Source organism: Lagenorhynchus albirostris, chromosome 16 (assembly GCF_949774975.1).
Source record: "Lagenorhynchus albirostris chromosome 16, mLagAlb1.1, whole genome shotgun sequence".
Classification (NCBI taxonomy): Eukaryota; Metazoa; Chordata; class Mammalia; order Artiodactyla; family Delphinidae; genus Lagenorhynchus; species Lagenorhynchus albirostris.
This window is the reverse complement of record NC_083110.1, coordinates 31113159-31141134: the sequence shown is the minus strand read 5'-3', so window position 1 is coordinate 31141134 and position 27976 is coordinate 31113159. Positions and strand designations below refer to the sequence as shown.

The 27976-nt window shown below is 48.9% G+C and overlaps 1 protein-coding gene across 5 annotated transcripts; it reads right to left on the bottom strand.

Annotated features, from left to right (window-relative positions):
• Positions 1-5035: 5035 nt before the first annotated feature.
• On the bottom strand, positions 5036-26246 carry PRXL2A (peroxiredoxin like 2A). 5 transcript variants are annotated; one of them, XM_060125581.1, is made up of 6 exons: positions 26108-26246; positions 15280-15442; positions 12849-12940; positions 9568-9708; positions 8800-8964; positions 5036-5959 (listed from the first exon to the last, which is right to left on the bottom strand). In XM_060125581.1, exons 2-6 carry the CDS (start codon positions 15422-15424, stop codon positions 5846-5848), a joined length of 657 nt encoding a protein of 218 aa, XP_059981564.1. In that variant the 5' UTR covers positions 15425-15442; positions 26108-26246; the 3' UTR covers positions 5036-5845. The 5 variants fall into 5 exon arrangements, with proteins under 5 accessions (XP_059981564.1, XP_059981561.1, XP_059981560.1 ...); XM_060125578.1 differs by having other exon boundaries at positions 15280-15459; positions 26108-26241; XM_060125577.1 differs by having other exon boundaries at positions 15280-15459; positions 26057-26215.
• Positions 26247-27976: the final 1730 nt, after the last annotated feature.

Sequence of the window (27976 nt, the reverse complement as noted above, 5' to 3'; positions counted from 1 at the left end):
GATGTTAGAAGACCACAGTCTGGGCTCATCTGCCTCTTGGGAGAGTTTCTTCTTGTGTCCTGGCTGAACAACATCGAAATTAGGGCATGGGTGTCTCTTGCCTAGCTCTAAAACAGATACTCTATTCAAGCCTTAGATATAAAAGGGGAAAACTCCTTGTACTTCTCTAAGATATCACAGTTGTTTCTCAATTTAAGGCAGTGGTTTTCCACCTTGCCTACATACTAGAACCCCCTAGGGAGCTTTAAAAAAAATACTGGATCCATCCTGGATGCATGCCCAGAGATTCTGGTTTAACTGGACTAGGATCTGGCCTGGGCAATAGAATTTGTAAAAGTGCGAAGCAGCCAGATGGTGTGGAACCCTGGCTGCACGTTGTTTATCATTCCATATGTGTTGTTACACTTTACTACCTTGTTTATGGAGTTTTAAAGGTTACTGTTGTGCAGTCTTAAAAATTTGTATAAATTGTATCCTACTGAGTATACCACTGGGAGCTTGTTTTTACCTAGCATTGTTTTGATGCATCCCAGTTGATACTTACACCTCTGGTTCATTCATTGTAACTATTATAGCTGGTTAAAACCTTACTTCTACACCATCATTTTCTGCTCTCTTTTACTGCAAAATTCATGTGCAGTTAGTGGTTCAGGTCAAAAACCTTGGAGTCATCCTTGACTCCTCTTTTTTTAATGTCCCAAATCCATTCATTTGGAAATCCCCTTAGCTCTGTCTTCAAATATATCTGACAATTTCTCATCACCTCCACTGCTACCACTGGGTTCCAGCCATCATAATCTTTTGCCTGGATTATTGCAGTAGCATCCTAAGTGGTCTCCCTGGTTGATCTCCTATAATTGATTGTCTCAAAGCAGTCAGGATGATATAAATCAGATCATTCCTCTTCTCAAAACCCTCCAATGGATTCCCATCTCTCTCAGTAAAATCAAGTTTTACCTGGGCCTGCCAGAACATGGCATGCATTTCTACCATCTCACCACCTTCTGATCTTGTTACTGAGTCCAAGATCTTACCGCTCACCGCCACATGTCAGGCCATTAAGTCGAGAGAGGAGTTGTTGGGGCAAGGAATAGCAACTTTATTCAGAAAGCCAGCAGACCAAGAAGATGGTGGACTAGTGTCCCAAAGAACCATCTTACCCGTTAGAATTTGGGCTTCTTTTATACTAAAAGGGGAGGCAGGTAGCTGGTTGTTGCCTACTTCTTGATGCAGGAATCCTTTGTTCTTGCAGCTGTCCACAGAGGTCTGGTTACACTGTTCCTATAAATTTCCAACAAGATAATTGCTATTTTCTATTCTGCAACTTTTTTTCTTAATTTTTTTAAATTTTTGGCTGCATTGGGTCTTTTTTGCTGCGCGTGGGCTTTCTCTAGTTGTGGCAAGCAGGAGCTACTCTTCGTTGTGGTGCGCGGGCTTCTCATTGCAGTGGCTTCTCTTGTTGCAGAGCATGGGCTCTAGGCGCATGGGCTTCAGTAGTTGTGGCACATGGGCTCAGTAGTTGTGGCTTGCGGGTTCTAGAGCACAGGCTCAGTAGTTGTGGTGCACGGGCTTAGTTGCTCCGCAGCACGTGGGATCTTCCCGGACCAGGGCTCGAACCCGTGTCCCCTGCATTGGCAGGCAGATTCTTAACCACTGCGCCACCAGGGAAGTCATATTCTGCAACTTTTTGAAGGTCAAAGCCTTAAGAATGGGCTATCCTGTATACTTCAGACTATAGGCAACATTCTTTTACAAAGGTGCAGAGCCAGCATGACTAAGCACAGGCCACAGAGCACAAGAGTTAGCACTAAAGGAATAGATCCAGTATGGAGTCAGGCTTGTTCTTCTGTTACAGTCTCATCTACCTCTGCTCCTCACTCATGTTGCTGTAGCCACATTCGCTTTCTTTTTGTTCCTTGAACATAATCCCATCCCCACCTCTGGACCTTTGGATTTGCTGTTTCCTCATTGATCTGAAAAGGGTACTGCTTTTGAGAAATCAGTGTATTGGCGAAAGGAACACAGAATCAGGAAAACAAAACAGACCCGCCTCTCACCTGTTTTCCCCATGCCGATTCACTGTTCCTCTGGTTACCTCTTGGTTCAGGGGCTTGATCCTATCTGAAATGACCTCTTTACACTGGCCACCTACCCAAATCTTCTCCACCTTGAAGGTTCAGTTCCAGCCCGGGCTCCCTCTACATCCATGTCCATACCATCCCTGACCCTTGCCATCCAAACACTATTTTCCAAAACTCATCAGAGATTACCAGGGGCAGCCTGGTTCTGGGTAAGTTCTCTTAAGTTGTGAGTGCTGGTCTTCTAGACTTGATGCTAAATTCTTTTAAGATGGTTCTCAACTTTGGTTGCATATTGGAATCACCCAGGAGGTTTAAGAAGTGTTGTTGCCTGAGTCCCATCCCTGAGATTCTGATTTAATGGGCCCGGGTGTGTGGCCGGGACATCAGAATTTTTTAAAACCCCCTCAGGTGATTCTACTGTGCATCCATTTTGAGAACCATCAGCTTTCCTACAAGGACTGTCTCGTATATTCTCTTGGTAGTTTGAATTATTATGGATTCTCGATTAGTTTATAAAATAAAGAAAAGAGAACCTGCTAATGCTTGTCAAAGGCTAATCACAGCGATCAGTGCCCCCACCTGCTTTCTGTCATTTTCCACTACTCTGACTCTGCTCAAGCCCCCGCTTGTCTCCCCTCCCACTTCTTCATTTTCCCTTTAAAATTCCAGTCACCTTTGTACAGAGCCTGCCTGAATTCAGTTCTATACTGAGGGCTCTCCCCTAACTACAGGAGTTACCAAGTAAAATCTGTCTACACTGCCTTTAACTAGTGTTTGGCTTTTCTTTAACCATCTCCATTTAACAAGATCCTTAGGTGATTTGCATGTATATGAAAGTTGGAGAAGCACTGTTTCATAATATTTATCATTCCCTAAATGACTTCTAATAAACAGCCCTCAACTATAGACAGGAATTATTATGCCCATTCTACCATTGAGAGATTAGGGTCAGAGCTTTGCTCAAAGTCACACAGTTAAACTAGAACTTGAACCCACTACAGAACCCAGTCTGGTGTTCTTTCCATAATGCCATGCTAATTGGAGAGAGAAGACACAATGCACATAAAGACCCAGGAGTAAAACAGCTGGTGAAGGAGATCACAGTAAGGTTCCTCTCTAAACATCCATTGCAGCAATGTGCTTGCAGGCTCTGCTCTTCTTTGGTTGCAGGAGAACTGTTTCAGAATCAAGTGTCTTCCAGGCACCAAAGAATTCTCATCTGGGGGCTTACCTGTTGGCTCCGTGGTTAAGAATCTGCCTGCTAATGCAGGGGACATGGGTTCAAGCCCTGGTCCAGGAAGATCCCACATGCCGCAGAGCAACTAAGCCCGTGCGCCACAACTACTGAGCCTGCACTCTAGAGCCCACGAGCCACAACTACTGAGGCTGCGTGCCTAGAGCCCATGCTCTGCAACAAGAGAAGCCACCGCAGTGAGAAGCCCACGCTCTGCAACGAAGAGTAGCCCCTGCTCGCCACAACTAGAGAAAACCCGTGTGCAGCAACAAAGACCCAACTCAGCCAAAAAATAAATTAATTAATTGATTAAAAAGAATTCTCATCTGGGTTATCCTATCAATAGCTGGAGTCCCAGAGATCACAGCTACTGGGGGCTGAGTCACTGTATTGACCCTCTTCAAGTACTAAAGAGCACTGCCTCAACGTCTGCAGGAGCCCAGCACTTCAGGGGCCCCTGCACATACCACATAGCCGCCACCACATGAAGTCAGACCCAGTCCTGGTCTTAGTCCTGAACTAGCTGCCCCTACTTACTGTACACTCAGTGTCGACACGCCTGCCTTCCCAGCTTTACCTCCAACCTCAGTCTTCATCCTTGCTTTCCTGGATAAACACTGACTCCCCTCCTCCTGGCTGTTTTGGTTCCTTGGGTAAATATAATAGTTTCCCCTTATCTGTGGTTTTGCTTTCCACCCTTTCAATTTCCCACAGTCAACTGCCCTCTGAAAACATTACATGGCAAATTTCAGAAAAAAACAATTTATAAGTTTTAAATCACACACCATTCTGAGTAGCATGATAAAATCTCGTGCTGTCCCACTCTGTCCTACCTGGGATCCCCAGCCATCAACATCATCCGCTGCTGACATCCCACCACTGACATTGTCATGGCTCAGTTATCCAAGATCACCTGAAGCAGACAATCCTCCCTCTGACTTAGCGCCAAAAGGTCAGTAGTAGTCTAACCCTACATCACAATGCCTACATCATTCACCTCACTTCATCTCAGCACATAATCATCTCACGTCATCACAAGAAGGAGAAGTATGATAGATGTTTTGAAAGAGACCACAGTCACATAACTTTTATCACAGTATAGTATTATAATTCATTTTATTATTAATTATTGTTAATCTCTTATTGTGTCTAATTTATAAATTAAAATAATAGGTACGTATGTATAGGAAAAAACACAGTATGCATAGTGTTCAATACCTTCCATGGTTTCAGGCATCCACAGGGAGTCTTGGAACATATACATATGAGGGGACCACTGTACTCCTCTTCTCTGGACTCCCATCCCCGCCTTCCTACTCCTGGGCCAATTTGGTGCCTTGAGCAGACTCCCTAAGGCAGAGCTCCCTTCAGGCTCTTGCTGACCTCATACTTACTCACATGACAAAATTTCAAAGATAACAAACCAATGAACTAAGTTACATTTCATCTTCTCTGTCCTTTTTCCTCCTCAGTCACCAAATTAGGCTAGAAAACCATCAACAGGAAAGCAGCTACCAGTTTTAAATGCCAAGTCATTCCTCTAGGAAAGTCAGTAAAATCACTACCATGAATGACAGGATGAACTTTTCTGGGCATTTGGAAACCTCTTAGATCATTAGAACTAGAGGAACTCCTCCCCCGACCCTACCCCATACACATGCAGAATACTGATTTTTCATGTTCAGTGTCTTTGGCCCCACTGATTTAATAAATTCAGCCGTTATTACGGTAAATATTTTTATTGTTAGTTTTGTCAGAAACATTTGTACATATGGGCAATTTCTGATGCCTGATTTTATTAGAGCCTAATTTTACTGATCATCTCTTCTAGAAAATCAAATCTCCAAGATTAGAATGGAAGACAATGAAAAAATAGATTTCACTTTATAGTTTACCTTTATCGAGCCATCCAAAGCACAGTCCTTTTATACGAGTATTACTTTAACATAATATAATAAATCATAACAAACCAGTGAACTAAGTTACATTTCATCTTCTCTGTCCTTTTTCCTCCTCAGTCACCAGATTAGGCTAGAAAACCATCAACAGAAAAGCAGCTACCAATTTTAAACGCCAAGTCGTTCCTCTAGGAAAGACAGCAAAATCACTAACATGAATCATTCACTGAAAACACAAGCCAGAACCTTATACCGTTAATCTTCAAGTCAATCACCAACTTTTCTTAGATTTTTAAAGACACGAAAATGAAAATCATTTCAAATAACAGCACTCAAACACCATATATGTTTGTAATGAGGTGTAGCAGTCAACTTTAAGCCTCAGATTTTCCAGGTTTTAGCTGAAATAAGCCTTATTAATTAGCTTTTTAGATTTTTATCAGTCTTGTTTGGGGGTTATTTTGCCTTATTAGGCCTAAACAGAGTACAATATTAAAATACGTTAATTGTCTATACTGAGAATATGGCATAAATGGGTTTCTAACTCCTTAGGGACAGCAGTGGAAACACAACACATCCCATGAACACGGGTGAGAGCCCTAGTTATCCCTGAGCTGGGCAGTTTCACACAATCATTTCTTCTCTGAGGCTGAAGTCTGTGGTTTGATCTTCTTAGCAGCTTCCAGAACAGAAACTAGGTTTACTTTGTCTCCAAATTCTTTTTCTCGGTGCTCCAGAAGAATGCCCTGAAAGGAAACAAGAGGGTACATCAGTCCTCACTTTGAGTCATTCATTCATGAGACAGACACTGAGCGCCAGCTGTCCGTCAAGGCCCTTGCTTGGGCAGCAAGGAACAGAGATCCGAATCGGTCCCGGCTCTGCCCTTGAAGAGTTCAGTCTTTTGGGGAAGGTAGATCGGGGAGGCTCCTCTGCAATATTTGGACTGTACAAGCAGCACTTTGGGAGCCGGAAGTCAGGAGGCTTCACAGGTGATAGAGCATGTCTACAGGTAGAGATGCACGTAAAAGAACATTCCACGCAGAAAGAACAGAATGAGCTTGCACAGAAAAGCCTGGAGTTGTGGAAGTAGAGCTCAGAGGTCAGACCTTGACAGGCACTAAGTGAACACCTGAAAAGGGAGACGCTATCTTTAGTTTTCCTACGAAACTGGAGGCCACTCACTTCTGATACCATGAAGCAAAATGCACTAAGACATACTACACCCCAAAATACCCTAAAGTTGTAAAAAAGATAAAATGAGTTTGAGATCAGCATCAAGGAATCCTTGTTAAAGGGTTCTTTGATAGGTGACAAATTAAACTCAAATTGAATTTAAAAAATAAACATTTATAAACATGTTCTTTATACCATTATTTATAAAGACTTTTAAAAAGAAAAGTGCCACCACACTGTGGTGACCACAGAGAAGCAGATCAGGAAAGTATATTCACTCGCTCATTAGCGCGGTTTGCAGACGTTAAAAACACTGAGGAAGAACATATGACGACATGGGGAAATATTCATGACACGCTGTTAAATGAAAAAAGAACATCTAGTTTAGTAAGGTACCGTTTTCTTAAAAAAAACAAAAGGCCTGGCAGCTCAGCTGTGTCCTAACAGGTTGTCCCTGATAGCTGAGCTTATAGAATGGCTCTCCCCACCTTCTCTGTTTTCAAATTTCCTATGTTGAAAACACACTGCTTCTTTAAAGTTAAGTATGCTTTAAAGATTATTATGACAAAGGAAATCCCTACTGAGTGGCACCTGGCACAGTGGGACTGCAAAAACTCTGCTCTGAAGAAACACGGAGGTAAGCCCTGAGGCCAGGCCAGCCTGGTCAGCCTTCCACCAGGAAGGAGGAAGACAGGAGCTCCAGGGAGCACCAGCAAAGTCAAACAACACCCCAGGAGCGAGCCAGCCAGGCTTGGGCAGCCCGTGAGCACCAGGTGAGTCACTGCCAGGCAAGAGGAGGCTGGCAGGTGAGCCAAGCCCTTCCCTGGGGGCTGAGGAAAGGCAGAGATAGGAAGGGGAAGGAATGCCAGGGGCCCGGAGTGGGAAGAGGCTGAGGGATCCTGAGGAAGTGGCCTGCCCAAGTGCAAGGGTACCTGGAAGGGGTCTTTGGGAACCACCTCCAAAGAGGGGCTATGGGCAAAGGAAGGGCAGGGTCTCTGGAGCAGGACAGATCGGAGTTCCTGAGTTTCATTCCCTTTGCACCACATACTAGCCCCATATCTTTGGCTGAGTTATTTCATAGGCCCACTTCCTTACATGTAGATAGGAATAAAAATACCAACCATCCCAGACTGGTTGCAGAGAAGACAGGAGATCACGTATATGAGCACCTGGCACAACGCAGGCACTCGCTGGCAGCCGTTATCACTAAGACATTTCGATACATTACCAGAAAGTTAGCAAACAGGTTTATGTTATATCAGACACCAATTCATGCTAGATTCTCACACAGACAAGCAACTGCAGATACCAAGGTTTAAAAGGAAGAGATTCGAAATACAGCTTAAAATTGAAGGCATTCTAGTCCCACTAGCTTTCCTCCCCAAATGGGGAAAGTATGCAGTTATCAACGTCAGTGGTGAGTTCCACCATGCAGACCAGCCCTGTCTTCTTTTTTCTTTTTGGCCGCACCATGCGGCTTTTGGGATCTTAGTTCCCTGACCAGGGATCGAACCCGTGCCCCCTGCAGTGGAAGCACCGAGCCCTAACCACTGGACCACCAGGGGATTCCAACCCTGTCTTTTTACAGACAAGCTCAAATGTTAATGTCATGCCCGAAGTTGGTGAGACGAGCCTGGAAATCAGACCACTGGGTCTTCCTGTCAGGCCTTGAGCCTGCACTCCCTGTACCCTGTCCTTTCTCTGTGCCCACCCGGCCTCTGCTGGCACTGCCGTGAGTCTGACGTGGAGCATCCACCCACCCGCCTCCTGAGCCCACAGAGACCTCATCTCTCCACACCTTCCCTTAAGCCCCCGTGCTGACTCTGGATCCCCACAGCCAGGGCCTGAAATAGAGTGTGCAGAGGAGTCTGCTGCCCCTCCCGAGACAGCCAGGCCACCAGGACCCCCGCAGGGAAAGCACCACCCAGCACAGCTCCCTGCTGCTCCCCCAACAAGGTCTCTTTCCATTCCTTCTCTCCTTTTCACTTTTCTCTACTGTCCATCCTCGATGACAGGGAACACTGCAAGGGAGTAAATTCTTCACAGAGTCAAGACTCTGCTTTTGTTCTACTGTAGAAAACAGAACTTGACATCAGGAAACCCGGGTCCAGGCTCCTGAAGTGCCACTGAGGAGCCGTCCTCCTCGGTGCAGTCGCTTGCCCCCTCACAAGTTATTTACCTGCAAGACTCAGACTGTGTCGCCATGTTACCGTGACGAGGGAGGGGGTCGTGTGTGAGGTGCCGTGAGAGCAGGCGTGCAATAAACCATCATTTCCCTCCCTTCCCCTTCCTCATGCTCCCCGGCTTTCTGGAAGGAAGGCTGGGAGACTCCGAGCAGGGAAAGCCACCCTCCCACCCAACACATCAGGGTCTTATGCTCACAGACCCACGAGTGAACACGCTAGCAATTTACCTGCTTTCCTGGTCCCACCACAAAAACTCCCCCAAGGATGAAGCCCTCGCCTTCCAGGTTTCCAGAAAAGCCTCCACTCCGGGCCCGGAAGAAGTTGTACCAGACACCCAGACGGACAAATCCCATGAACATCATCTTCCGCCTTTCCGGACCATAGAACTTCTTCTGTAGGAGCGAGGAAGACAGACCCCATATGAGTAGCCCATATGCCTGCCTTCCCCAGGGAGGAAAGTTCCCAGCAGGGCATCTGTTTTCAGACAAAGACCCAAAGGCTGCTGGTTCCTGTCCTCCACCACCCGACACACAGCTGCCACCCAGGAGCGCTCTCAACTGCCCGAGCTGAAGAGAACCCTGTGGCCTGCCACCCTAACTCTAATCTCTTGCTATGGACGTACAGGGTTCCTGGGCCTGACAGAGTGATAACAGTCCTCCATTCTGCAGAGGTTAGTAGAGGGGAAAGAACTATGGCTGCAATGAATTAAGGGACGGGGGCTTGTGCTGGGCAAACCCCTGCAGCGCAGGGAAACCGGTGGAGCTTTCAGCTAGTTCCAAGGCTCCCATTCCCGGGTCACAAGTCAGGAAGGGCTCAAGTAATAAATGAAGGACAGCTCTTAAGTTTTTTCACTCATGCTCTGCTCAGAGGGCTAGGGGCAGCTGAAAGGGAGGCCGACTCCAACTCCTGTCCAGACATGCTTTGGGCCACCAAACTCTCCACACACCAGCGCAATCCCCAACGGTCTGTGTCCGACAGGCTCACAGCACACGTACCTTTTCATCCAGGAAGATTTCTCCTTTGAAATAAGGCTGGAAGTCCTTCACTTCAGTCTTGACGTGCTCCTTTACCACTGCGTAGAGGGGGATGCCCAGCTCGTCCAACTTGGGCTTCAGGGAGGACAGGTCTGCAGCCTCCTGCGGAAGACAGGAAAGGTCAGGGGCATGAACTCTCGGGGCTCTGCAGCCAACCAACACCCTCTTTCCTACAGGCCCAGAGCGTGGCTGGCACCGAATGCAGAAGAACAAAGGCAACAAAATGCCAAGAACAATTAAGGCCTGTGTAGACCAGCAAAAGACTGTCCCAGCTGGGCACGAGGCCTCAGGATAGAGTGTCAGGTCCTCTCCTCAGCCCAGGTTCCTGTCCTGTCCATGGAGGGAAGGAGAGGCCAGTCTCCTGTTCTGGGTGTCCTAACCATGGCCTGGGGAGCATCCGATAACTAAGAGCTTGCACCCAAACTCAGTCCTCCACTCCTAGCCACAGTGCTTCTCTCCTAATCTCCCAGCCCCTCCACTGCACTAGAGCAAACTAGCACAAGGGCCTAGCAGTCGATCTCCATGCAGGCCATGTGAACAGCTGCCTCCACACCTCTGCTCAGCTGGCCCCCTCTCATTGCAATAACCTTCCTTCTTTCTCCAGCTCAAATCCTACCCTCCAGAAAAGGATCCCTGTTCTGAAAAGTTCTCCCTGGCTAGCGCAGCCTGGAGTAAAGGCCTGATTCTCTGTGTATATCTAATCTTTCCTGCTTGGCGACTTTTTCTGTACTGAGTCCACTGGGTTCCACTAAGTTGAGCTTTGTCCCTTAAGTTCCCAAATGTGTCTCAGAGTCAGAAACTGCCTTCCATTTCTTGTATCCCTCAGTGCCTAGCACATGGCTGGATATGCAGAAGGTACTGGGTACCAGGAGGAAAGATTCCAGGTGAAGGTGGACAATGGGGAGACTGCAGCTGAGCTGGGAAGTATGGACATCCCTGATTCTCAGGAACTGCGGGCTAGATGAAAAGATGAAACTCATACATCAGGGTAGAGCTTCGATGTTAAGAACAAACTACTTTTTCATATTTGGTGTCAGAATGAAAGAAACAGCAGGAAATCCTATCAGAAGCAGCCTACTTGCCTCCAATACATTGCTATACGGTGGCAACTGCATTTAATTTTTCATGTATTTTCTAGAACAACAACAAAAGGATAGCTAATGAAGCAGAATTCATTACAATGCATTTGTCAAGAGGTTCAGTGAGTGGCAGACTCTGCCCAAGAGCAGAGAGGACTACAGGTCTGATGTGGTCAAAGAGCACCTGTGTGTGAGAGGAAAGGTTTTACTCACTTTCCCTGGGCTTTACTCAGAAAAAATGTGAAGTGGAAACTGAGTCACATGTCTCCCCCCTCAAAGTAACTTTGCCTGCCATCCAACCATCCTTTTAGAAACGTAAGTTTCCATAAAATTCTCTACCAGGGTACGGACCAGAGCCCAGAAAAACAGGTTGTAATTAGAGCAGGTGCTCCTGGAACCTTGGGGTTTAGCTGGCCTTGAGAAATCAAGTCACAACAGGCTTCCATGTTGGTATTTGGAGGCATCAGAGATTGGACTCAAAAGCCCTGAGTTTAAATGTCACCCCCTGTGGTAGGCAGAATAATACCGCCTAAGGATGGATGTCCACATCCTAATCCCAAGAACCCGTGAATATGTTTTGTTACGTGGGAAGGGGGAATTAAGGCAGCAGATGAAATTTAGATTGCTAATCAGGTGATCTTAAAGGAGATTATCCTGTTTTATCTGGGTGGTCCCAATGTGGAATCACTAAGGTCCTTAAATGTGGGAGAGGAAAGCAGAACGGTCAGTGTCATAGTGACACAACGTAAGAAAGACTTGGCCAGCTATTGCTGGCTTTAAAAATGGAGGAAGGGGGCACGAGCCAAGGAATGCAGATGGCCTCTAGAGGCTGGAAAAGACACAGAAATTATTTATCCCCTGGAGCCTCCAGAAGAATTACAGCCCTGCTGATACCTTTATTTTAGCTGACCTTTAGAACTGTTTCAGAATTTCAGAATGCTGACCTTTAGAACTGTAAGAAAATGAATCAGTGTTATTTAAAGCCACTGAGTATGTGATCACGTGTTACAACAGCAATAGGAAATTAATACACCCCCTACAGCAGTATGACATTGTCACTACCTCTGTACCTCAATTTCCTCCTCTGTAAAATGAGAATAACAACAACAAGCTGTATTTTCCAGGGATGCAGTGGGGAACCAATGAGGTACCGACGGAAAGTGCCCTGAATGTATAGTACGATAGTGCACCATGCAATGTAGGCAGATTCTCAGCCAGCCCGACCACACAAGCAGGGGAGAGCTCTGCAAGGCTGAAAGGAAATGCCTCAGGATAAGACAGGACAACCAGGGGAAGGAGGATGGCAACTCGGACAGGACCAAGACTATGACCTGAAAAGCAAAGTTTTCTCAAGAGCTGGAGTACTGTCGTTCCCAGTTCTCCCCCAGGCAAAGCCGTGAACCTCGGGACCTGGGTCTTCTGTCACTGACTGTATGACCATGGATAGGTCAACAAACCACTCTTATCCTCAGTTTACCTATGTGTAAAGTGACAAGGCTGGACCCTGCCTTCCCTTGACAAGCTTCCTCACTTACTGAACAGACGCGATGGCCTCCCTTTGAGGGGCCAACCTGGAGACCTCCCAGTCAGTGAGCCCCAAATTGCACCACACTCTCATGCCCACTGCACCCACACTATCGGCATGACCAAAATCCCCTGGGCTTCAGATCCAACGCCGAGAGCACAGAGAGGCAGCAGAGTCACCACGTGCGGCTCTCAGCCGTCCGGCAGGGACACCAGCGGGCTCCCCAGGAAGAGGCAGACAGGCAGGTCCATTCTAAAGATGTGGCCCTGTGCTTCCCCGGGTGCTGTAGCTGCACCACAGGCGAGGCTGCCCATGCCTGTACCAGTAACGATCCAGGCACCTCATTTCAGTAAGCAAACCCCTGTGCTGAGAACCAGGGACATGCAATTGGACCTGGTCCAGGACACAGATACTACAAGAGTGAAAGGCCTTGGAATGCCAAAGAAAAGTCAAATATGTTGCTAACCCTAGGATACGGTGAGCTGTTAAATGAACAGAAGCAGAGAATTAGGCAAAAAACAAAACAAAACAAACCTAGAGTAAATAACATAATGGGCCACTGTTGGTCCTGGCTGGAAATGCCCCGGTCCCCCCTTGCTAGGATCCCTTCCTCTGAACAGATCCTCAAATGCACTCACCTCTCGACAGAGGAAACAGCCTGGCCTCCGCACAGCCATAATCACAGCTCCATTATTTTCCCAGAGTGCCTTTGCTTTAAAAGTCACTGGTTCTGAGGAGAAGAAAAGGGAATTCAGTATCATTTCCTCTCAGCCTGGCCCCAACCTCTAAGCACCTCATAAACAGCACCAGGCCAAACAGAGGACCTGCAAAACTATTTCACATGTGGGAAAAAGCAAACAGGAAACACGGGTAGGGAAAATTCATCTTTCCAAGGAAAATGAATCCAGTGTAAGGGTCCTACTGTATAACCAGAAGGCCCCTCCCCCATAAAAATCTAGTTGTGAACTTGAACATCCCAAACTGGAACATTTCTGGAAAAATAGCATATTCCTTTGCTGTCTCAATGTAACTTGTAACAATCCTTTAGGGCAGATACGTGGCCAAAACTTGAACGAGATCTTGCACTTTGGCCAAGAAAACCCCAATTCTTAAAAAAGTATTCAAAGAAATTAGTCAAAAGAAATTAAAAACAAAAGACAATTTAACCTAAATATGTTAACCGCACCATTATCCACAGGAGAGGGTAGAAGATGTCCAACAAGGAAATTCTTTGGGTAGCAGAGTAGTGTAGCTCAAGCCCGGCTCCAGTCACGCTGAGTCCGCATCTAGGTGTGACCCGGGGCAGGCTGTATCTCCGCCCTGAACCTCCATTTCCCCATTTGTAAATGCAGATGCCTAGCAGCTCCACTTTGGGCCACAGGGAGTATTAAAAGATGGATATAAAAGTGCTCTCCAGGCAATACAGAGTCAGTGAGGGCTCAATAAGTACTAGCCCTTATTATTTTAGCATTTCTCAGAGGAATCCATGTCCCTGTGGGATGTTACATAGGAAAAAAAGAAGGTGGGAGGGGATCGAAATCAAATGACACTGGGAAACGCTGGGTCGAACATAGCTAAATAGGACTCTCTCTGCAGGGCTTCTTAGTCCCTTACTGAGGTGACCTACATCATAAATCTGCAGTCACAGTTCCTGCCTTCCCTTGACAAGCTTCCTCACTTACTGAACAGACGCGATGGCCTCCCTTTGAGGGGCCAACCTGGAGACCTCCCAGTCAGTGAGTCCCAAGTTGCACCAAACTCTCATGCCCACTGCACCCACACTATCGGCATGACCAAAATCCCCTGGGCTTCAGATCCAACGCCGAGAGCACAGAGAGGCAGCAGAGTCACCACATGCGGCTCTCAGCCGTCCGGCAGGGACACCAGCGGGCTCCCCAGGAGGAGGCAGACAGGCAGGTTCATTCTAAAGGTGTGGCCCTGTGCTTCCCCGGGTGCTGTAGCTGCACCACAGGCGAGGCTGCCCATGCCTGTACCAGTAATGATCCAGGCACCTCATTTCAGTAAGCAAACCCCTGTGCTGAGAACCAGGGACATGCAATTGGACATAGTGTTTCTCAAATTTATTGGACTCAGGAGCTCCTGTCTTTGAAGATCCAGGAGCCTGGAATTCCTCAGAACACACTCTGGAAGGTTTGGTTGAGTAAACAGTGGTACAATTTTACTAAATATTATGGAACGATTATCATTATATTTAGAGAGACAACATGAGAAAATGAAAAATGCTTTTGATAAAAAACTAATACTCAGCCATAAAAAGAAACGAAACTGAGTTATTTGTAGTGAGGTGGATGGGCCTAGAGCCTGTCATACAGAGTGAAGCAAGTCAGAAAGAGAAAAATACCACATGCTAACACATATATAGGGAATCTAAAAAAAAATGGTTCTGAAAAACCTAGCGGCAGGACAGGAACAAAGATGCAGATGTAGAGAATGGCTGAGGACACGGGGACGGGGAAGGGTAAGCTGGGACTAAGTGAGAGAGTGGCATGGACATATATACACTACCAAATGTAAGGTAGATAGCTAGTGGGAAGCAGCCACACAGCACAGGGAGATCAGCTCGGTGCTTTTTGACCACCTAGAGGGGTGGGATAGGGAGGGTGGGAGGGAGACGCAAGAGGGAGGGGATATGGGGATATATGTGTACGTATAGCTGATTCACTTTGTTATACAGCAGCAACTAACACACCATTGTAAAGCAGCTATACTCCAATAAAGATGTTTAAAAAAAAAGAAGAAATAGATTTTATCTCTTAAAAAAAAAAGAAAAAGCTAAAATGTAAAAGATCAATATACAAGTACACCAAGATCATAACTACATATTATTACGTGTACACCTGGAAAAATATGTGTGAAAATAAAAGAGATTATTGTGTTAGGGTAATGGAATTATCAGTAATTCTTAAAGTGTTACTAAATTTTTCCTAATGTTATATTGCCTTTTCAATTAAAAAAAAAAAAAAGAACTACTTCAGAGAGAAAAAAACTAAGTAAGCCTGCATCCCAGCATCTTGGAAAAGTACTGACACCAGTGGAGTCACTGCTTACCCTTCTCCAGTGTTTTCAGGTCTATATCCTCCAGATACTCCAGCGTGGCTTTCTGGGGCTTGGGCAGAAATACGTCTGTGTTGGCCAGGAACAGTGCCAAGGCAGCAGCCCCTAGGGCCCCCGCACCAATGGACCACATTCCCATGGTGAAGAAACTTGGATCCTGGAGGAAAGACATTTCTGGGGATTGAGAGAAAGGAAGACGACGTTACTGCTCCCACAGGACAGCCGGAATCTGATCTCCCGGACAGCAAGGCTCTGGCTGGGCAGCCAACCAGGGGGCCAGAGGCAAAGGGAGGAGAAGCAGCAGTGTCAGAGATGGGACTGGACAAGGGCTGCTAACTGAGCCGCTGCCCACCTGCCGCTCCAGGAGCCTGGGAATACAACAGACATGTGGAGGTTCCTGCCCCAGGGAGCTCACTAGTGGGTCAGCAGCCACGAGAGAGGCGACAGCCTCTCTTGGTGCTCCCTCTCCCTTGCTCAAGGCTGTGTCCTCCCAGCTTGATGGCGCTCCTCCAGGCTGTGTCACTGCCCTCCTCATCAATGTCTGCTCTCTTCCTTCACAGTCCAGGAGTGGCAGCTCCCACCTCCCTGGGGAGGCAGCAGCCTCTCTGTGTGATTAGATCACTTAGAGACCAACCACCCTGTTGTAACCCTACCCTTCCTCCTCGCTGTGAATCCCTTAGACACAGAGCCCAGGTCCTATTCATCCAGCCCCCAGACAGTGCCCAGCAGGGCCTCACTCGAAGTAGGCAGGCAATCCCAGTACATTTCTCCAACTGAGAATACCTTTATTTTCTACTCATTATACAAATAAAACAGGCTCACGGTGAAAACAAAACAAAACACCAAAAAAGCAATACATAAAACCACAGCTGACAAGAAAGCAAATATCCTCTCAACATCTACCACCTATTAAATTATACAGTTTAATAGAGATGGCCACTATTAGTCTGACATTTTTCCCTGTGAACAGAATTATACAGATGCCCGTCCAGTGAACAGGTAGAGAGACTGAGAGAGAAGGCAACATGTAAGAAAGAGCACGGTGCTGGGGTGTCTGCTTCAGAGGACTGGGCAACAGACAGTCTGCACTGGGCAGGGGGCTCTGTAGTTGAAACGGAGGTCCAGGCAGGTCCTATAGCATCCGGCCTCCTCCCCAGCTCATGCTTGGGGGCCTCGCCAAGGCTTCCTCTAGTTGGGAAGCCTTGTGCTTCTGAGTGGGAGCTCCTGGAAGCAGCCCACCCCTGTAACCGCAGCAAGTACCCCACCCAGGCTTTGTTTCTTGACAACCACTTACAATACCTATCTTTCCATCTGGCCCTCTCGCCATCCTAGGATCTGACTTACGCCGGAGCCTTCCTCCCCAAGTACCTGCACGACTCTGTGTGCTCGGATCACTGGGTACCGACCTGAGGTGTGTGTCTACGTGTATGTGTGTGTGTGTGTGTGGCCCACCTGACCTCATCCCACCCAACCAAAGGCTTAATTCTCCCCTGCAGGACTTGACTCAGGAGAGGACCTCTCCAAAGGATTAAGCAAAGGCCCAAAAATCCGCATGTCACTGCCAAGGGAGGGGGCTGTGAGGGATCACTGCCATGAGGTAGGGTTGGGAGTAACTTGGTGGTGATAACTTTGGGAAGAAAAGGGTAGGCCAGACTAGTGTTTAGGCCAGCCCGGGAAGTTCAGACTTGAGTTCAGAAATAAAAGGGAACTTTCAGACAGGGGATGTGGAGTGTGTACTGGGAATGACCAAATGAAAACAGCCTTTAAGAAAGAGGAATTAAAAAAAAAAAAAAAGAGGAATTTGGCATCTGTACACTAGGGGAGAGGAAAAAGAAGGGGACTGTGTGAGTTGGGGGAGGAGGTGAGCTGGGAGAGAAGAGTTTCTTATAACCTCAAAACGTGCTCTCGTGCGCTGGCAGCATTGGCATCGTGGAGAACTGCAGAATTTCCAGCCTTACCTCAGAACTAAAAAGTCATAGCCTGCGTTCATCAGACACGGCAGGCAATTCACACGCACATAAAAGTTTCAGAAGCATTGTCTTGGAACAAAGAATTCAGGTTTTGTGGTTGGTTGGCCATAAGCCACAGAACAAAGTACAGCCATGAGCGCAGGCTGGCCTTGGAGAGCTGGGCCTTCCTCAAGGGCCAGCTTCTGTTTCCTCAGCTCATTGTGTGAGGGCAGCCGCGGAGACGAGAGTCAAAAACCAGGGCACAACTCCACGCCTCTGCCCGGAGTGTCCTCCTTCATTCACTCTATTCTGCATGACTCAGACGCCTCTTCCAGGGGTCTCCTTGGATGCTCTGCCTACCCCCGTCCCCCAAGAGGGGACTATTCACCCCCATCTGTGTCCAAATCACAACGATCCTTCTGATGTGGACCTGTTTGCAAGTTTTCTCTCTTTTGACTCTTCCTCAGTTTATCTCTGAATTCCCCCGTGCCCAGCACAGGGCCTGTTTGTGGTCCACAGTGGGCTCTCCATAAATGTGTGCTAAATTGAATTCAGTAGGATTGAGTGATGAAAAGGATGACTTATGGAGGACCGAAGCACTCGGGCAAAGCAGGAAAGAACATTCCACAGGCCAGCTTCCAGTTCTTTTATGTGTCAAAGTTACACATTATACTGCATTATAGTTCACAGAACAATCAGGAGGAAAACCACAGCTCTCACCTGCCTGCTGTAAACAGGAGATTCCCCAGAGCCTGGAATAATTTCTGTACCTTGACGCACTTCCAAAACCTCCCTGGACTGCTGACATGTGTATATGATTAAGGCCCACATGGCACGGTCTCTGATCACAGATTTGCTAACATTTCTGCATCAGTTCGCAAAGGCCAGCTTACACCTACCCTCCAAAAGGACTCACTTCAATTCCTGGGACACATCAGAGCGTTGCAGGAAGTCCAGGGACCCTTCCAGTCAGCTCCACACCCTTCTAACACACCACTGGCTGTTTCTGCAGGCAAACAGTCTCCGGCTCCCCACTGCCCATCAACAACCATCGAGCCTGTTTGCTCGCGAGCACAAGGGAATCAGACTCAAACAGACTCAACATTTATTTCCAAACATTTATTCAGCACTGACCTGTTGAATAAATGGCAGTTTGGGATGACATAAAACTAAATGATAAACAGTCCTCAAGGAGATACAGGCCTAGTACACAGATAACAGAAATTCAAGTGGAAAGCTATGAACACGGGGCTAAGGCAGTGCAGCGGTGAGAACCAGTTACATCCGGTCTGGGCAGCCGTAGAAGAACCCAGAAGGAAATGGCTTTGAAGCAGGCATAGGATTCAGAGAGCAGGATGGAGCAGCTAGGCCAGGCTTGGGCTCAGTAAGCCTGGGAAACAGCGGACTGGCGGGGGTGAACGTCCCAAAGGCGCCCAACACCCTACCTCAAGTTCACAAGATATGGGCTTCAAAAGCCCCAGGAGCATTGCTTAGCACCCCAGCCCCCGCCTCCAGCTGTGATCCGGAAAGCATAAGCACAGAGTCACCCCTTTGGGGAGCTTGGCCCCGCAGCACTGAGATGTGAAAACACTGTCAGCACCAGAGGTGAGAGGCTGGCCTCTCCGTGAACATATACTCCCAGCGGGCCTCTAGCAGCTGCCTCTTCTGCCAGGGGAAGCAGTGAAAACTGACTTCCGGAAACACCTACAGAGTGTATAGATCTGGCCTCTCAGGCAAGGCCCCCTGAGCTGCAAAGCAGTTCCCATCCCAGCATGTCTTTGGAGCACGTGCCATGCAACTCGCTGGCTCTGCATCCTGCATCACAGCTATTCCCACCCACAAAAAAGGACTGGAGGTAGCAGGAAGCTTCATATCTACACGGAACAATGCATTTTCACATGGGCCTCTAAGGCTACTAACTGGAGAGATACGGAGGCCGGTAAACGAGCACTTACTCAGCGCCACTCGAAATGCGTGCTTTAATTTCACACAGTTGTATGAGGCAGATAGTATCCTGTTATGCAGCTGACAACACTGAAGTTCAGAGAAGTTCAGTACCTTTTCCAGTGTCACAGAGCCAGCAGGACAGTGCTGCGTCCTGGACCCAGATCACTAGGACCCCAAAGCCTGTAGTCTTTCTACTCCACAGGCCTCCCCACACATGCACTGGTGGGTTTCTGGAGGTCAAGACGCATGACCCCTTTTGTCTTAAAAGAGAATTTTAAATGATCGACCTATTTTTTTTCAATCATCACATACAGTCAAACCATGTTTACTCTAAAGGAAATGTACCGTGTGACAGATGTCCCTTCTCTTTCCTCCCCTCTATCCCCTTCTGTTAAGGAAAGGGTCAGTTTCTCTGAAAGATAATAGCAAGGCTGTTTACAGAAGAGCCAGCCACCACCTGACACAGCCATAGTATTCAGTTCCCCACTGTGGCACTTATCTGATCAGGTCTCTCCCACAGAAGAACGTGAAGCGTGATAAGACCACAAACAAGCAACAGCTGGGGCAGCTCAGAGTGGCAGCGCTGGTCTGGGATAAGCGTCTCAGGGCAGGAGACCCAGCTGGGCTCCCTAGGCCCAGATGGCTTGATCCCTCCCTCAGCCTCATTTTCCTTAACTCCAAAATGAGGGGGTTGGATGGGGTGAATGGCAAAGCTTCTAAAGCACCCAGCGACATCGTGGGATTCTATCAAAAACAGCTCACTTTGGAGCCTGCACATTCTCCGTTCCTCATCACAACTCTACCCCACCCCACCCCCATTTCAATTTCCAGAGTGTTTCCTCCCCGCTGCCCAGAGCGTCACAAGCCACCTCCCCTCGCCCACACATGGTCCCTCATCCCCAGCCTCGGGCACCAGGCACTCACCATCCGCAGTGCGCACACCCTGGCTTCTGCTGACCCACGGGGAGCTGGCAGCAGGGGAGGGCTGGAGGTGGGGCTCTGGAGTCCCGCCTATGGTCCTAAGCTCACTCCATCGGCAGGACCGGGCCACCCAGAAACCCTGGGGCTCCTTCTGCTGCGGACAATCTCCAGAAAACATCAATATGGACAGCTGCCAAGATCCCCTAGCCCTTCAAAATGCGGAGCAAATGTTGAGTCATTTGCAGTCACGCAGATTATAACACTTATCAAGCGCCAACAGACTCCCTCTCTGCTTCCCCGGGCAGGCTAATGAAGTGAAGCCCTTAATGTGGCCCTTAATGCAGCCCAGGGGTCACACTAACTGAAATCAAAGGAAGATGTCCCTTTCCCCCTGGCCGCTTGTGTAACAGACAAACAAGCCTGACACCATAGTGGATCTATTCCTTTAGCTCTAACCCTTGTGCTCTGCAGCCTGTGCTTAGTCATGCTGCCTCTGCACCTTTGTGAAAGGATGTTTCCTAGAGCCTGAAATATACATGATAGCCCATTCTTGAGGCTTTGACCTTTAAAAAGTAGCAGAACTAAAAATAACAATTGTCTTGTTGGAGGTTTATAGCAACACTGTGATGACACCTACATGGACAGCTGCAAGGACAAAGGATTCCTGCACCAAGAAGTGTGCAACCACCAGCCACCCGCCTCCCCTCTCAGTATAAAAGCAGCCTGAATTCTAACTCGGGTAAGATGGTTCTTTGGGACATGAGTCCATCATCTTCTCGGTCTGCTGGCTTTCCAAATAAAGTCGCTATTCCTTGCCCCAACACCTCCTCTCCCGATTTACTGGCATGTCGTGTAGCGAGCAGTATGAGTTTGGACTTGGTAACACTTGTGCAGCCTGCTCCCTTGCCCTGCCCTCCACCCCACACCACTGGGGCCCCTTACCTGCTGTCTATTCTTTACCTCCCTCTGCCTGCCCTTCTTTTTCTGCCACTTCAAGACTCCTCTCAGTCCACACTCCCTGCCTCAGTGACCTCACCTACAGCCAGCACTTCACTCACCACCTTGGTAGTGACTTCCGGGTTCCAAGTGCTGCTCCGGACTCAAAAGTTTCCACTTGGGGGTTCTATAGGTTCTCTCTGTTGCATCATGACCAAAGCTGAGTCAGTTTCTCTTCCGGAGTTCTTTTTCCCTAGCTCAGTGAATGACACAAGCATGGAGCCAACTGCTCAAGCCAGAGACTGCAAGTTGCATTTTACTCTCTGTTCTCCCTCATTGCCCACATGAAGTCAGTCAGGAAGTTCTGACCATCCTATGACATGGGTTCGCTACCCATCCTCTTCTCAGCCTCACTGCTGCTGTCCACAGCAAAGCCCCTATTACTCTGTACCTGGCCTATCTCAGTAACTACGGAACTGAGCTTGGCTGGCTCCAGCCAGGTCCTCTTCAGCCTATTCTCCATGCTGTAGCCAGAGCGACTGTCACACTCCCTGGCCTGATCACGTGCTTCCCTTGCTTTCAGACCCTCACTAGCTACAAACCTCTCAGCACGCCGCCAGGGCCCTTGACAGCTCAGCTTCAGGCCACCATTCCGGCCTCATCTCTGGCCACTTCAGCACCCTCATCAGATCACTCAACGTGTAAGGACTGTAACATGTTTTGTTAGGCCTTTGCACTGTTGCTCGTGTCGTTTCCGTTACCCAGAATGCCCTCCCCGCCCATGCCAACTAGGGAAAGGCCCAAGCACATGTAACACTTTCTCTCCGGAGCCTTTCCTGAAAGCCCCGAAAACTGACTGCTCCCTCACCTCTAGTCAGATAGCAGGCACGTATGTGCAAACACACACATACCTTTGCACAATGCACAAGCAGATGGACTTAGTGCATTTAGTTATTTACATGTCTGTCTACACAATATGGTGGAGCAATCTGAGGGCAGGGGCTGTTGTCTTATTCATTCCTGCAAATTCAGCATTTAACACAAATCCTGGCAAATAGTAGGTATTCAATCTCTGAATGAAATGATCTGAATTTTACTCCTTAAACTCCGCAGTGAGGCAGAGCTGGAACTAATTTGCAGCTGGTTTGACCTTAAAGAAACACTCAAGCCTGGGGCTTAGGTGACCTTAGGTTGGGTCCTACCTCCACTGCTCGTCGGCAGGGTGATCTGACACAAGCTATGAAGACACTGGGCCTGGGTCTCCTCATCTGTACAGAGGAGAGAACTAGAAAATCTACAAGTTCATCTCAGTTCTGACATCCAAAGACTCTGAAGTACTGCATGATTGCAACTCCAGGGTTCTGACATCCAGAAAGCCACGGGGACACCTGCCACTACTGCTCTTCTGCTGGGTGTGTACAGTCTCACCCTCTGCTTCCCCAGGCCTCATTCTACCTGTTCAAGGAGCTGCGTCTGGGCAGGAACTGATAAAGTCTTACTAAGACAAAGTATCAGCCCTGGGTGGGTTAATTCATGCCTGAAACAAGTAGAGACAGCATCATATTCCAAACATTAAGGGTACACCTGCCCAGCCAAGCCCGACCCAGGGAATCCTCCCTCCTCAGAATGAGCGGGCTTGAGGCAGACACAGGGCAGAAGGAAGAAAGGGGTCCTGAGGGAGACAAAAGGAACTAGGAGTGTACATGGGCTTTCTTGTCTCAAGCCCTCAGTGAACGAGGCTGGAAAGGATGCTTCATCTTCTTTTCTTTGCTCTCCTCTGTTCCTTCAGAGCTCTAGTTCAGCCCCTCCTTCACTGAGCAAAAGAAAAAACTAAGGCCCAGAGATGGGACCAGCTAGTCCCAGGTCACTTGCGGGGAGGACTGGTTAGTGGCTGTGCCGGGACTCAGGTCTCTCAACTCCCAGTCCATAACTATCTATCCTGCATTGGACACTCCTGCATAGGCCGAAACAGTGTGGGATCAGAGCCCAGGAAGAGGGCCTGCAGGTCTTCAAGTCTGCTCACTGGCCTGAAGAAGGCTGAAAGCAAAACTGCTCCTGGACAAAGCCTGAGAAATCGGGTGGCTAGAGAGAGCACTAATCTTTCCCAAGCCCAGTACTTTGTGAGCCATTTATAATTCAAAGCCGAATGTTTTAAGGGTCACATTGCCCATTCTCAGCTGAGAAGCCACTCCATACCTCTCTTCCCCACAGTAACAAGGTCCTGTCAATTCTGGATAGACAGCCTTGAAAATGTGGTGACACGGGCACCCAGGGCCCCAGAGCAGTAGGACATACACTCCCACCCACCCTTGTTGTCAAGCCCCATGGAACTAGCCAGTTGCAAGGAGCTCTCACCTACTTGCCTCGGTCTCTGACTTCCTACTTGGCGTGACTGCTTAGATCTTAAATGCCAGATTCAGAAAGTTCTGATCAGATGCTGAATGTAGAACAAGAGGACTGGGAAACACTGAGTCACTGCCAGTGTGAGGAATATGGGGGCTGGAAGAGGTCTTTGATCAGCTACCCTGCGGCTACAGAGCCCCACGCAAAATGCCTGGCTGTTCTGCCCCTTGCTTGCACAGCCTCCTGTCTGGGCTCAGTGACATGAGTGTGGGTGGAAGGCAAGGGAGATACCACAAAATAAACTGGGATTCAGGACAAAAATCCTGGGTTCTCACTCTTCGATTATGAGAGGTCACGTCGTCCCTCTGAACCTCAGTGTCTTCTTAAAAACAGGGCACTTTGGGCTTCCCTGGCGGCGCAGTGATTGAGGGTCCGCCTGACGATGCAGGGGACGCGGGTTCGTGCCCCGGTCCGGGAAGATCCCACATGCCGCGGAGCGGCTGGGCCCGTGAGCCATGGCCGCTGAGCCTGCGCGTCTGGAGCCTGTGCTCCGCAACGGGCGAGGCCACAACAGTGAGAGGCCCGCGTACCGCAAAAACAAAAACAAAAAAAACCCAGGGCACTTTGAAGGGTTGTTGGGAAGACTGTACGAGCAACAGGGAACAAACTGTAAGGCAGCAGCATCTTTCTCTTCTTTGCAGGACTCAGATTCACTCATTCTCCTATGAGGGCAGGAGATTTGAAGCAGAACAGACACAAAACACTGAACAACTTCTTCAGTTGTGTCACTGCAGGCCTGCCTCTTGGGCGGAAGTTCTGGATCTGGAGGGAACCCTGGCTTTTCTCAGGCCCCTGTGGTCTAACTGCCACCCCACAATGCATACTCCATGCTGCCCGTCTGCAGCCTGCCAGCACCAGAGAAGGCAAACAGCCCTGCCCAGTTGTAATCTCCCTGTGTCAGAGGCCACTGAGCTCAGGGGTGGGCTGGCTACCGCACAGTGTCTCCAGACAGTTCTTGCCACACACGCCTCAGCAGAAGGAGGTTTGGAGTGTCTCTGCTCAACATTTCACAAAAAGGCAAGTACCCAGCTGGCAGGAGAGCTGCCTTATTTCTGGGATACTAATAGAGGCTGGGGCTTTGAGCCTCAGAATTCCAGTTCTTACCAAACTTTCCAAGCACCATTTAAGTGACAGAAGCAGGTAAGACAAAATAAGAAATGTCTTCATACCCCTCAGGAACAACACATAAGATGTCAAATGAATGGCATGCCCTTATAAAGAACAGCAATACAGTAATGGCCACACCAAGAATAGCTCAAACCTAATTCAAATTCCTACAAGCTGTTAGAACCTGGACAAGGCACTGTTTTTGTATCAGTACAACAGGAATGATTCCCAAATTACAAAATGTAATCTTCCACAGAGTTGTAAGAATCAAAGGATTAAATGTATACGTGGTGCTTTGTAAGCTACCTTACAAAGAGTGACATGACGTGAGGTGTAATTCTTACTCATTTCTAGATTAGTCAATGATTGCCCCTAAAATGTTGATTGTACATGAGATGGAGGGTTTCTGATGACCGGGTATGTTCCCAGGAGACAGGGTTTCTGATCTCCAGGACTGGGCTGGAGCAGAAGCATCGGAGCCTATACAAGCTGGCTCCCGGACAATGCTTTGCTAAATAAATCCCAAGTAATTATTTTCTGCTTTTAACCACCTGACAAGTTCAAAGGAAAATGCATTAAAACAAAGACAAAAACAAAAACTACACAGGGTTAGAGAATTGGGTTGTGGAAAGAGCCTCGTGTTGGTAAGGAAAAGAGGCCCAGAGTCAGCTGGGACTGGACCCCAAGCCGGCTTCTGGCCCCCCCGGGGGTGCTGCCTCCCCACGGCCCTGGCCAGGCTGGGTCTTAAACATCTTCTCCAAATGCTTCAGCTCCGATCCCTGCAACAACCTCGAGGAGAAACTGTCCGATCATCAGTGCCTTGTCTTTTCACTCCCAGACTTCAGCACAGTGGTTTAAAACGTACGGCTGAGCTCTTTTCAAAAAAAGTTGCCAGGGGTTGTAACCTTTGGGTAAGGGAGGCAAAACAGGTGCCTCTGAGATGATGAAAAACGCGAGAAATCGCGGCGCCATAAAACACAGGACCCTAAGCAGGCACAGAGCCCAAGACGACCAGGCTCTTGGCCTCCACCCGCACATCGCCCATCGCCAGCTGGTCGGCCCGCCACCCACAGGCAACCCCGCAGGCCCATCCCGGGCTCGGCCCCGCAGAACAGACGCGCCAGGACAAAGCCCCTTTCTCAGTTCTTTGTCCCAACAATCCAGGCAAGCCGGTGCCATTAGCCTCTCTCAAAGCCTGGGGGCGGGGAAGAGGGGGGTTTCTCGGCCGGTCAGATCAGCGCAGGGTCCCGGCCCCGGGTTTTCTGACCGCAAACGCTGGGTTTTTCCGCGGAGCGCGGGGCTCAGGGGCGGGGGGGCGGGCGTCGTCCTCCGAGGGAGGTGGGGGCCGCCTCGAGACCCGCAGGTGTGGCAGCGCCCTGCCGGCTCTGAAGCAGCTTCCCGCGGGCTCCGAAGCTGACCGTGGGGCTGACCTAACCAGCCCCGCATCCGGCCAACCCGCGCGCGCCCCGACCTGCATCATTCGCCCCTCCCTGCCTCAGTTTCCTCACCTGCCTTCGCGGACGTCACGTGCCCCGCAGAGCTCTGCGCGCCGCACTTACCGCTCGCGCTCCCCTGCAGCCCGCCTCCTCTCGCGCCCGACGCACGGTGGCTGGCGGATGGAACACTCCCCGGCCCCAGGGGTCCCAGGGGTGGCCCCAGCGCCTGCGCAGGTTCGCGCCTGCGTCTCCCCGCGCGCCACTCCCACGTGACCCGCCCAGCCCTCCCCCCCCCCGTGGCTCAGTGCCAGCCCGGCTGTGGCGCTGTCGCCAGCTCGGAGCGCGCGTCCAACCCTATGCGGCTCTCGGGACCCGTTCGCATACGGTCCCTGGTTCTCACAGCTCCAGCTGCTTTCAGTCCTTCACGAGTGGTGACCCTAGGCTCTTGATTCATTGTCAGGGGCGCCTTCTGGAGCAAAAGGAGGCTCTCGACTGCCCTGCTGGGACCTGGAAGTCCTGTAGCCGAGGACAGTCCCCTTTCAGTCCTCAGCGAGTTTCTGAGCAGTTATTTTTTCACGGTTTTTTGGCATAGGGAGGGGGAATCTTTAGGACCGACACACTTTAGCAACAAATTCAGAATTGCCAGCCTCTGACCCCCATCCCACATCCTCTTTCACCCCCAAATGCTGGCCATTGGGCAGAGCGTGGTGAGTGGAGATGGCTGGCTACTGGGATGTTGCCTGACTTCACAGATTCTGAAGTCGGGGTCTAGTTTGACCCACATGGTTCTTCCGCTCATTCATTTACTCCTCATATTTAAGTGTCCACGTTGTTTTATAAAAGTAGGCAGTTGAGAGAACACCTTTTCAGAGACAGGAAGCCCTGATTCACAAGATAACACTTAAAGTAACACTGGGACAACTGATCAGTCACAGGGCAGTGTGCAATGAAATAGCAAAGCAGGGCTGCCACACCCACTGGTCAGAGGTAGCTGTCTGCCTGCAGTTTGGCCCCTGAGTTCACCTGGCACCGCCTCCTGGTGTACAAAGTCCAAAGCGTTCCCTGTCACCTTCCTGACCTCCCACCCAGACTCCAAGCTCCTTGTAAATTTATGGGCCATTTAAGAGATCTCTCCTTCACCAGATTGTGAGTTCCTTTGCTCCATCTCTGGGAACCCAGAGCCTGGCCCAAGGCCAGCATGGAAGTATACAGGGGAAGTGCTGTGAAAGAGAGGATGTTTCTAAATTGGAGGTGAGAGGAATCAGTTTGAGTGATCATGCAGCCTTCTTGCAGGAGTAGGTATTTGATTTGAAGGCCTGAAAATATTTGGTATAATTTGGTACAATGTGGGTGTAGTCATAAGAAGGCAATTTACCCCCAGAGGGCCTTTCTCACTGCTGCTTAATACCTTCTTACCCGGTGAAGGGGAGGGGGGAAAGGCTTATTCTATCCATCCTGAAATAGGATATTTGGTCAACAGGGAGAAAGGTTGCAGGGGAAAAAACCCACTTAGAACAAAACAGGAAGCCATTTCCCTTGAGTTTGGGTCCCCGGAGACTGACCATTAATGACAGAGCCATTCAGGGATCACCGGTAGCAGAATCCTGGGGTGGAAGGCTCCCTGAGGCTTCAGCTGTGGTATAATTACCAAATACAAAAAGCCATGATCATATTTATACTTTTGTAGCATTCCAAAGCTCTGGACTTCAACAGCCAGGCTAGATCTGATAGCTAATTAACACACTCTTCACACTCCCAATTTGTCCAAGAAGGCACAGGCTGAACTCATTAAAAAGCAGTCATCAGACCAGAATAAAAAGTAGACACAGGAAAATTTACAAACTCAGGGATTAAAAACAAAAACATCAAGCTACCAAGTTTGAAAAAGAAGAGTAGTTCTGGTGTTGTAAAGACCATGACATAATCTAGATTTTAATTTAAGGGGGTAGAAATTAAGGTCGACTACTACGAGCTTTGTGACAATTTGGGTGT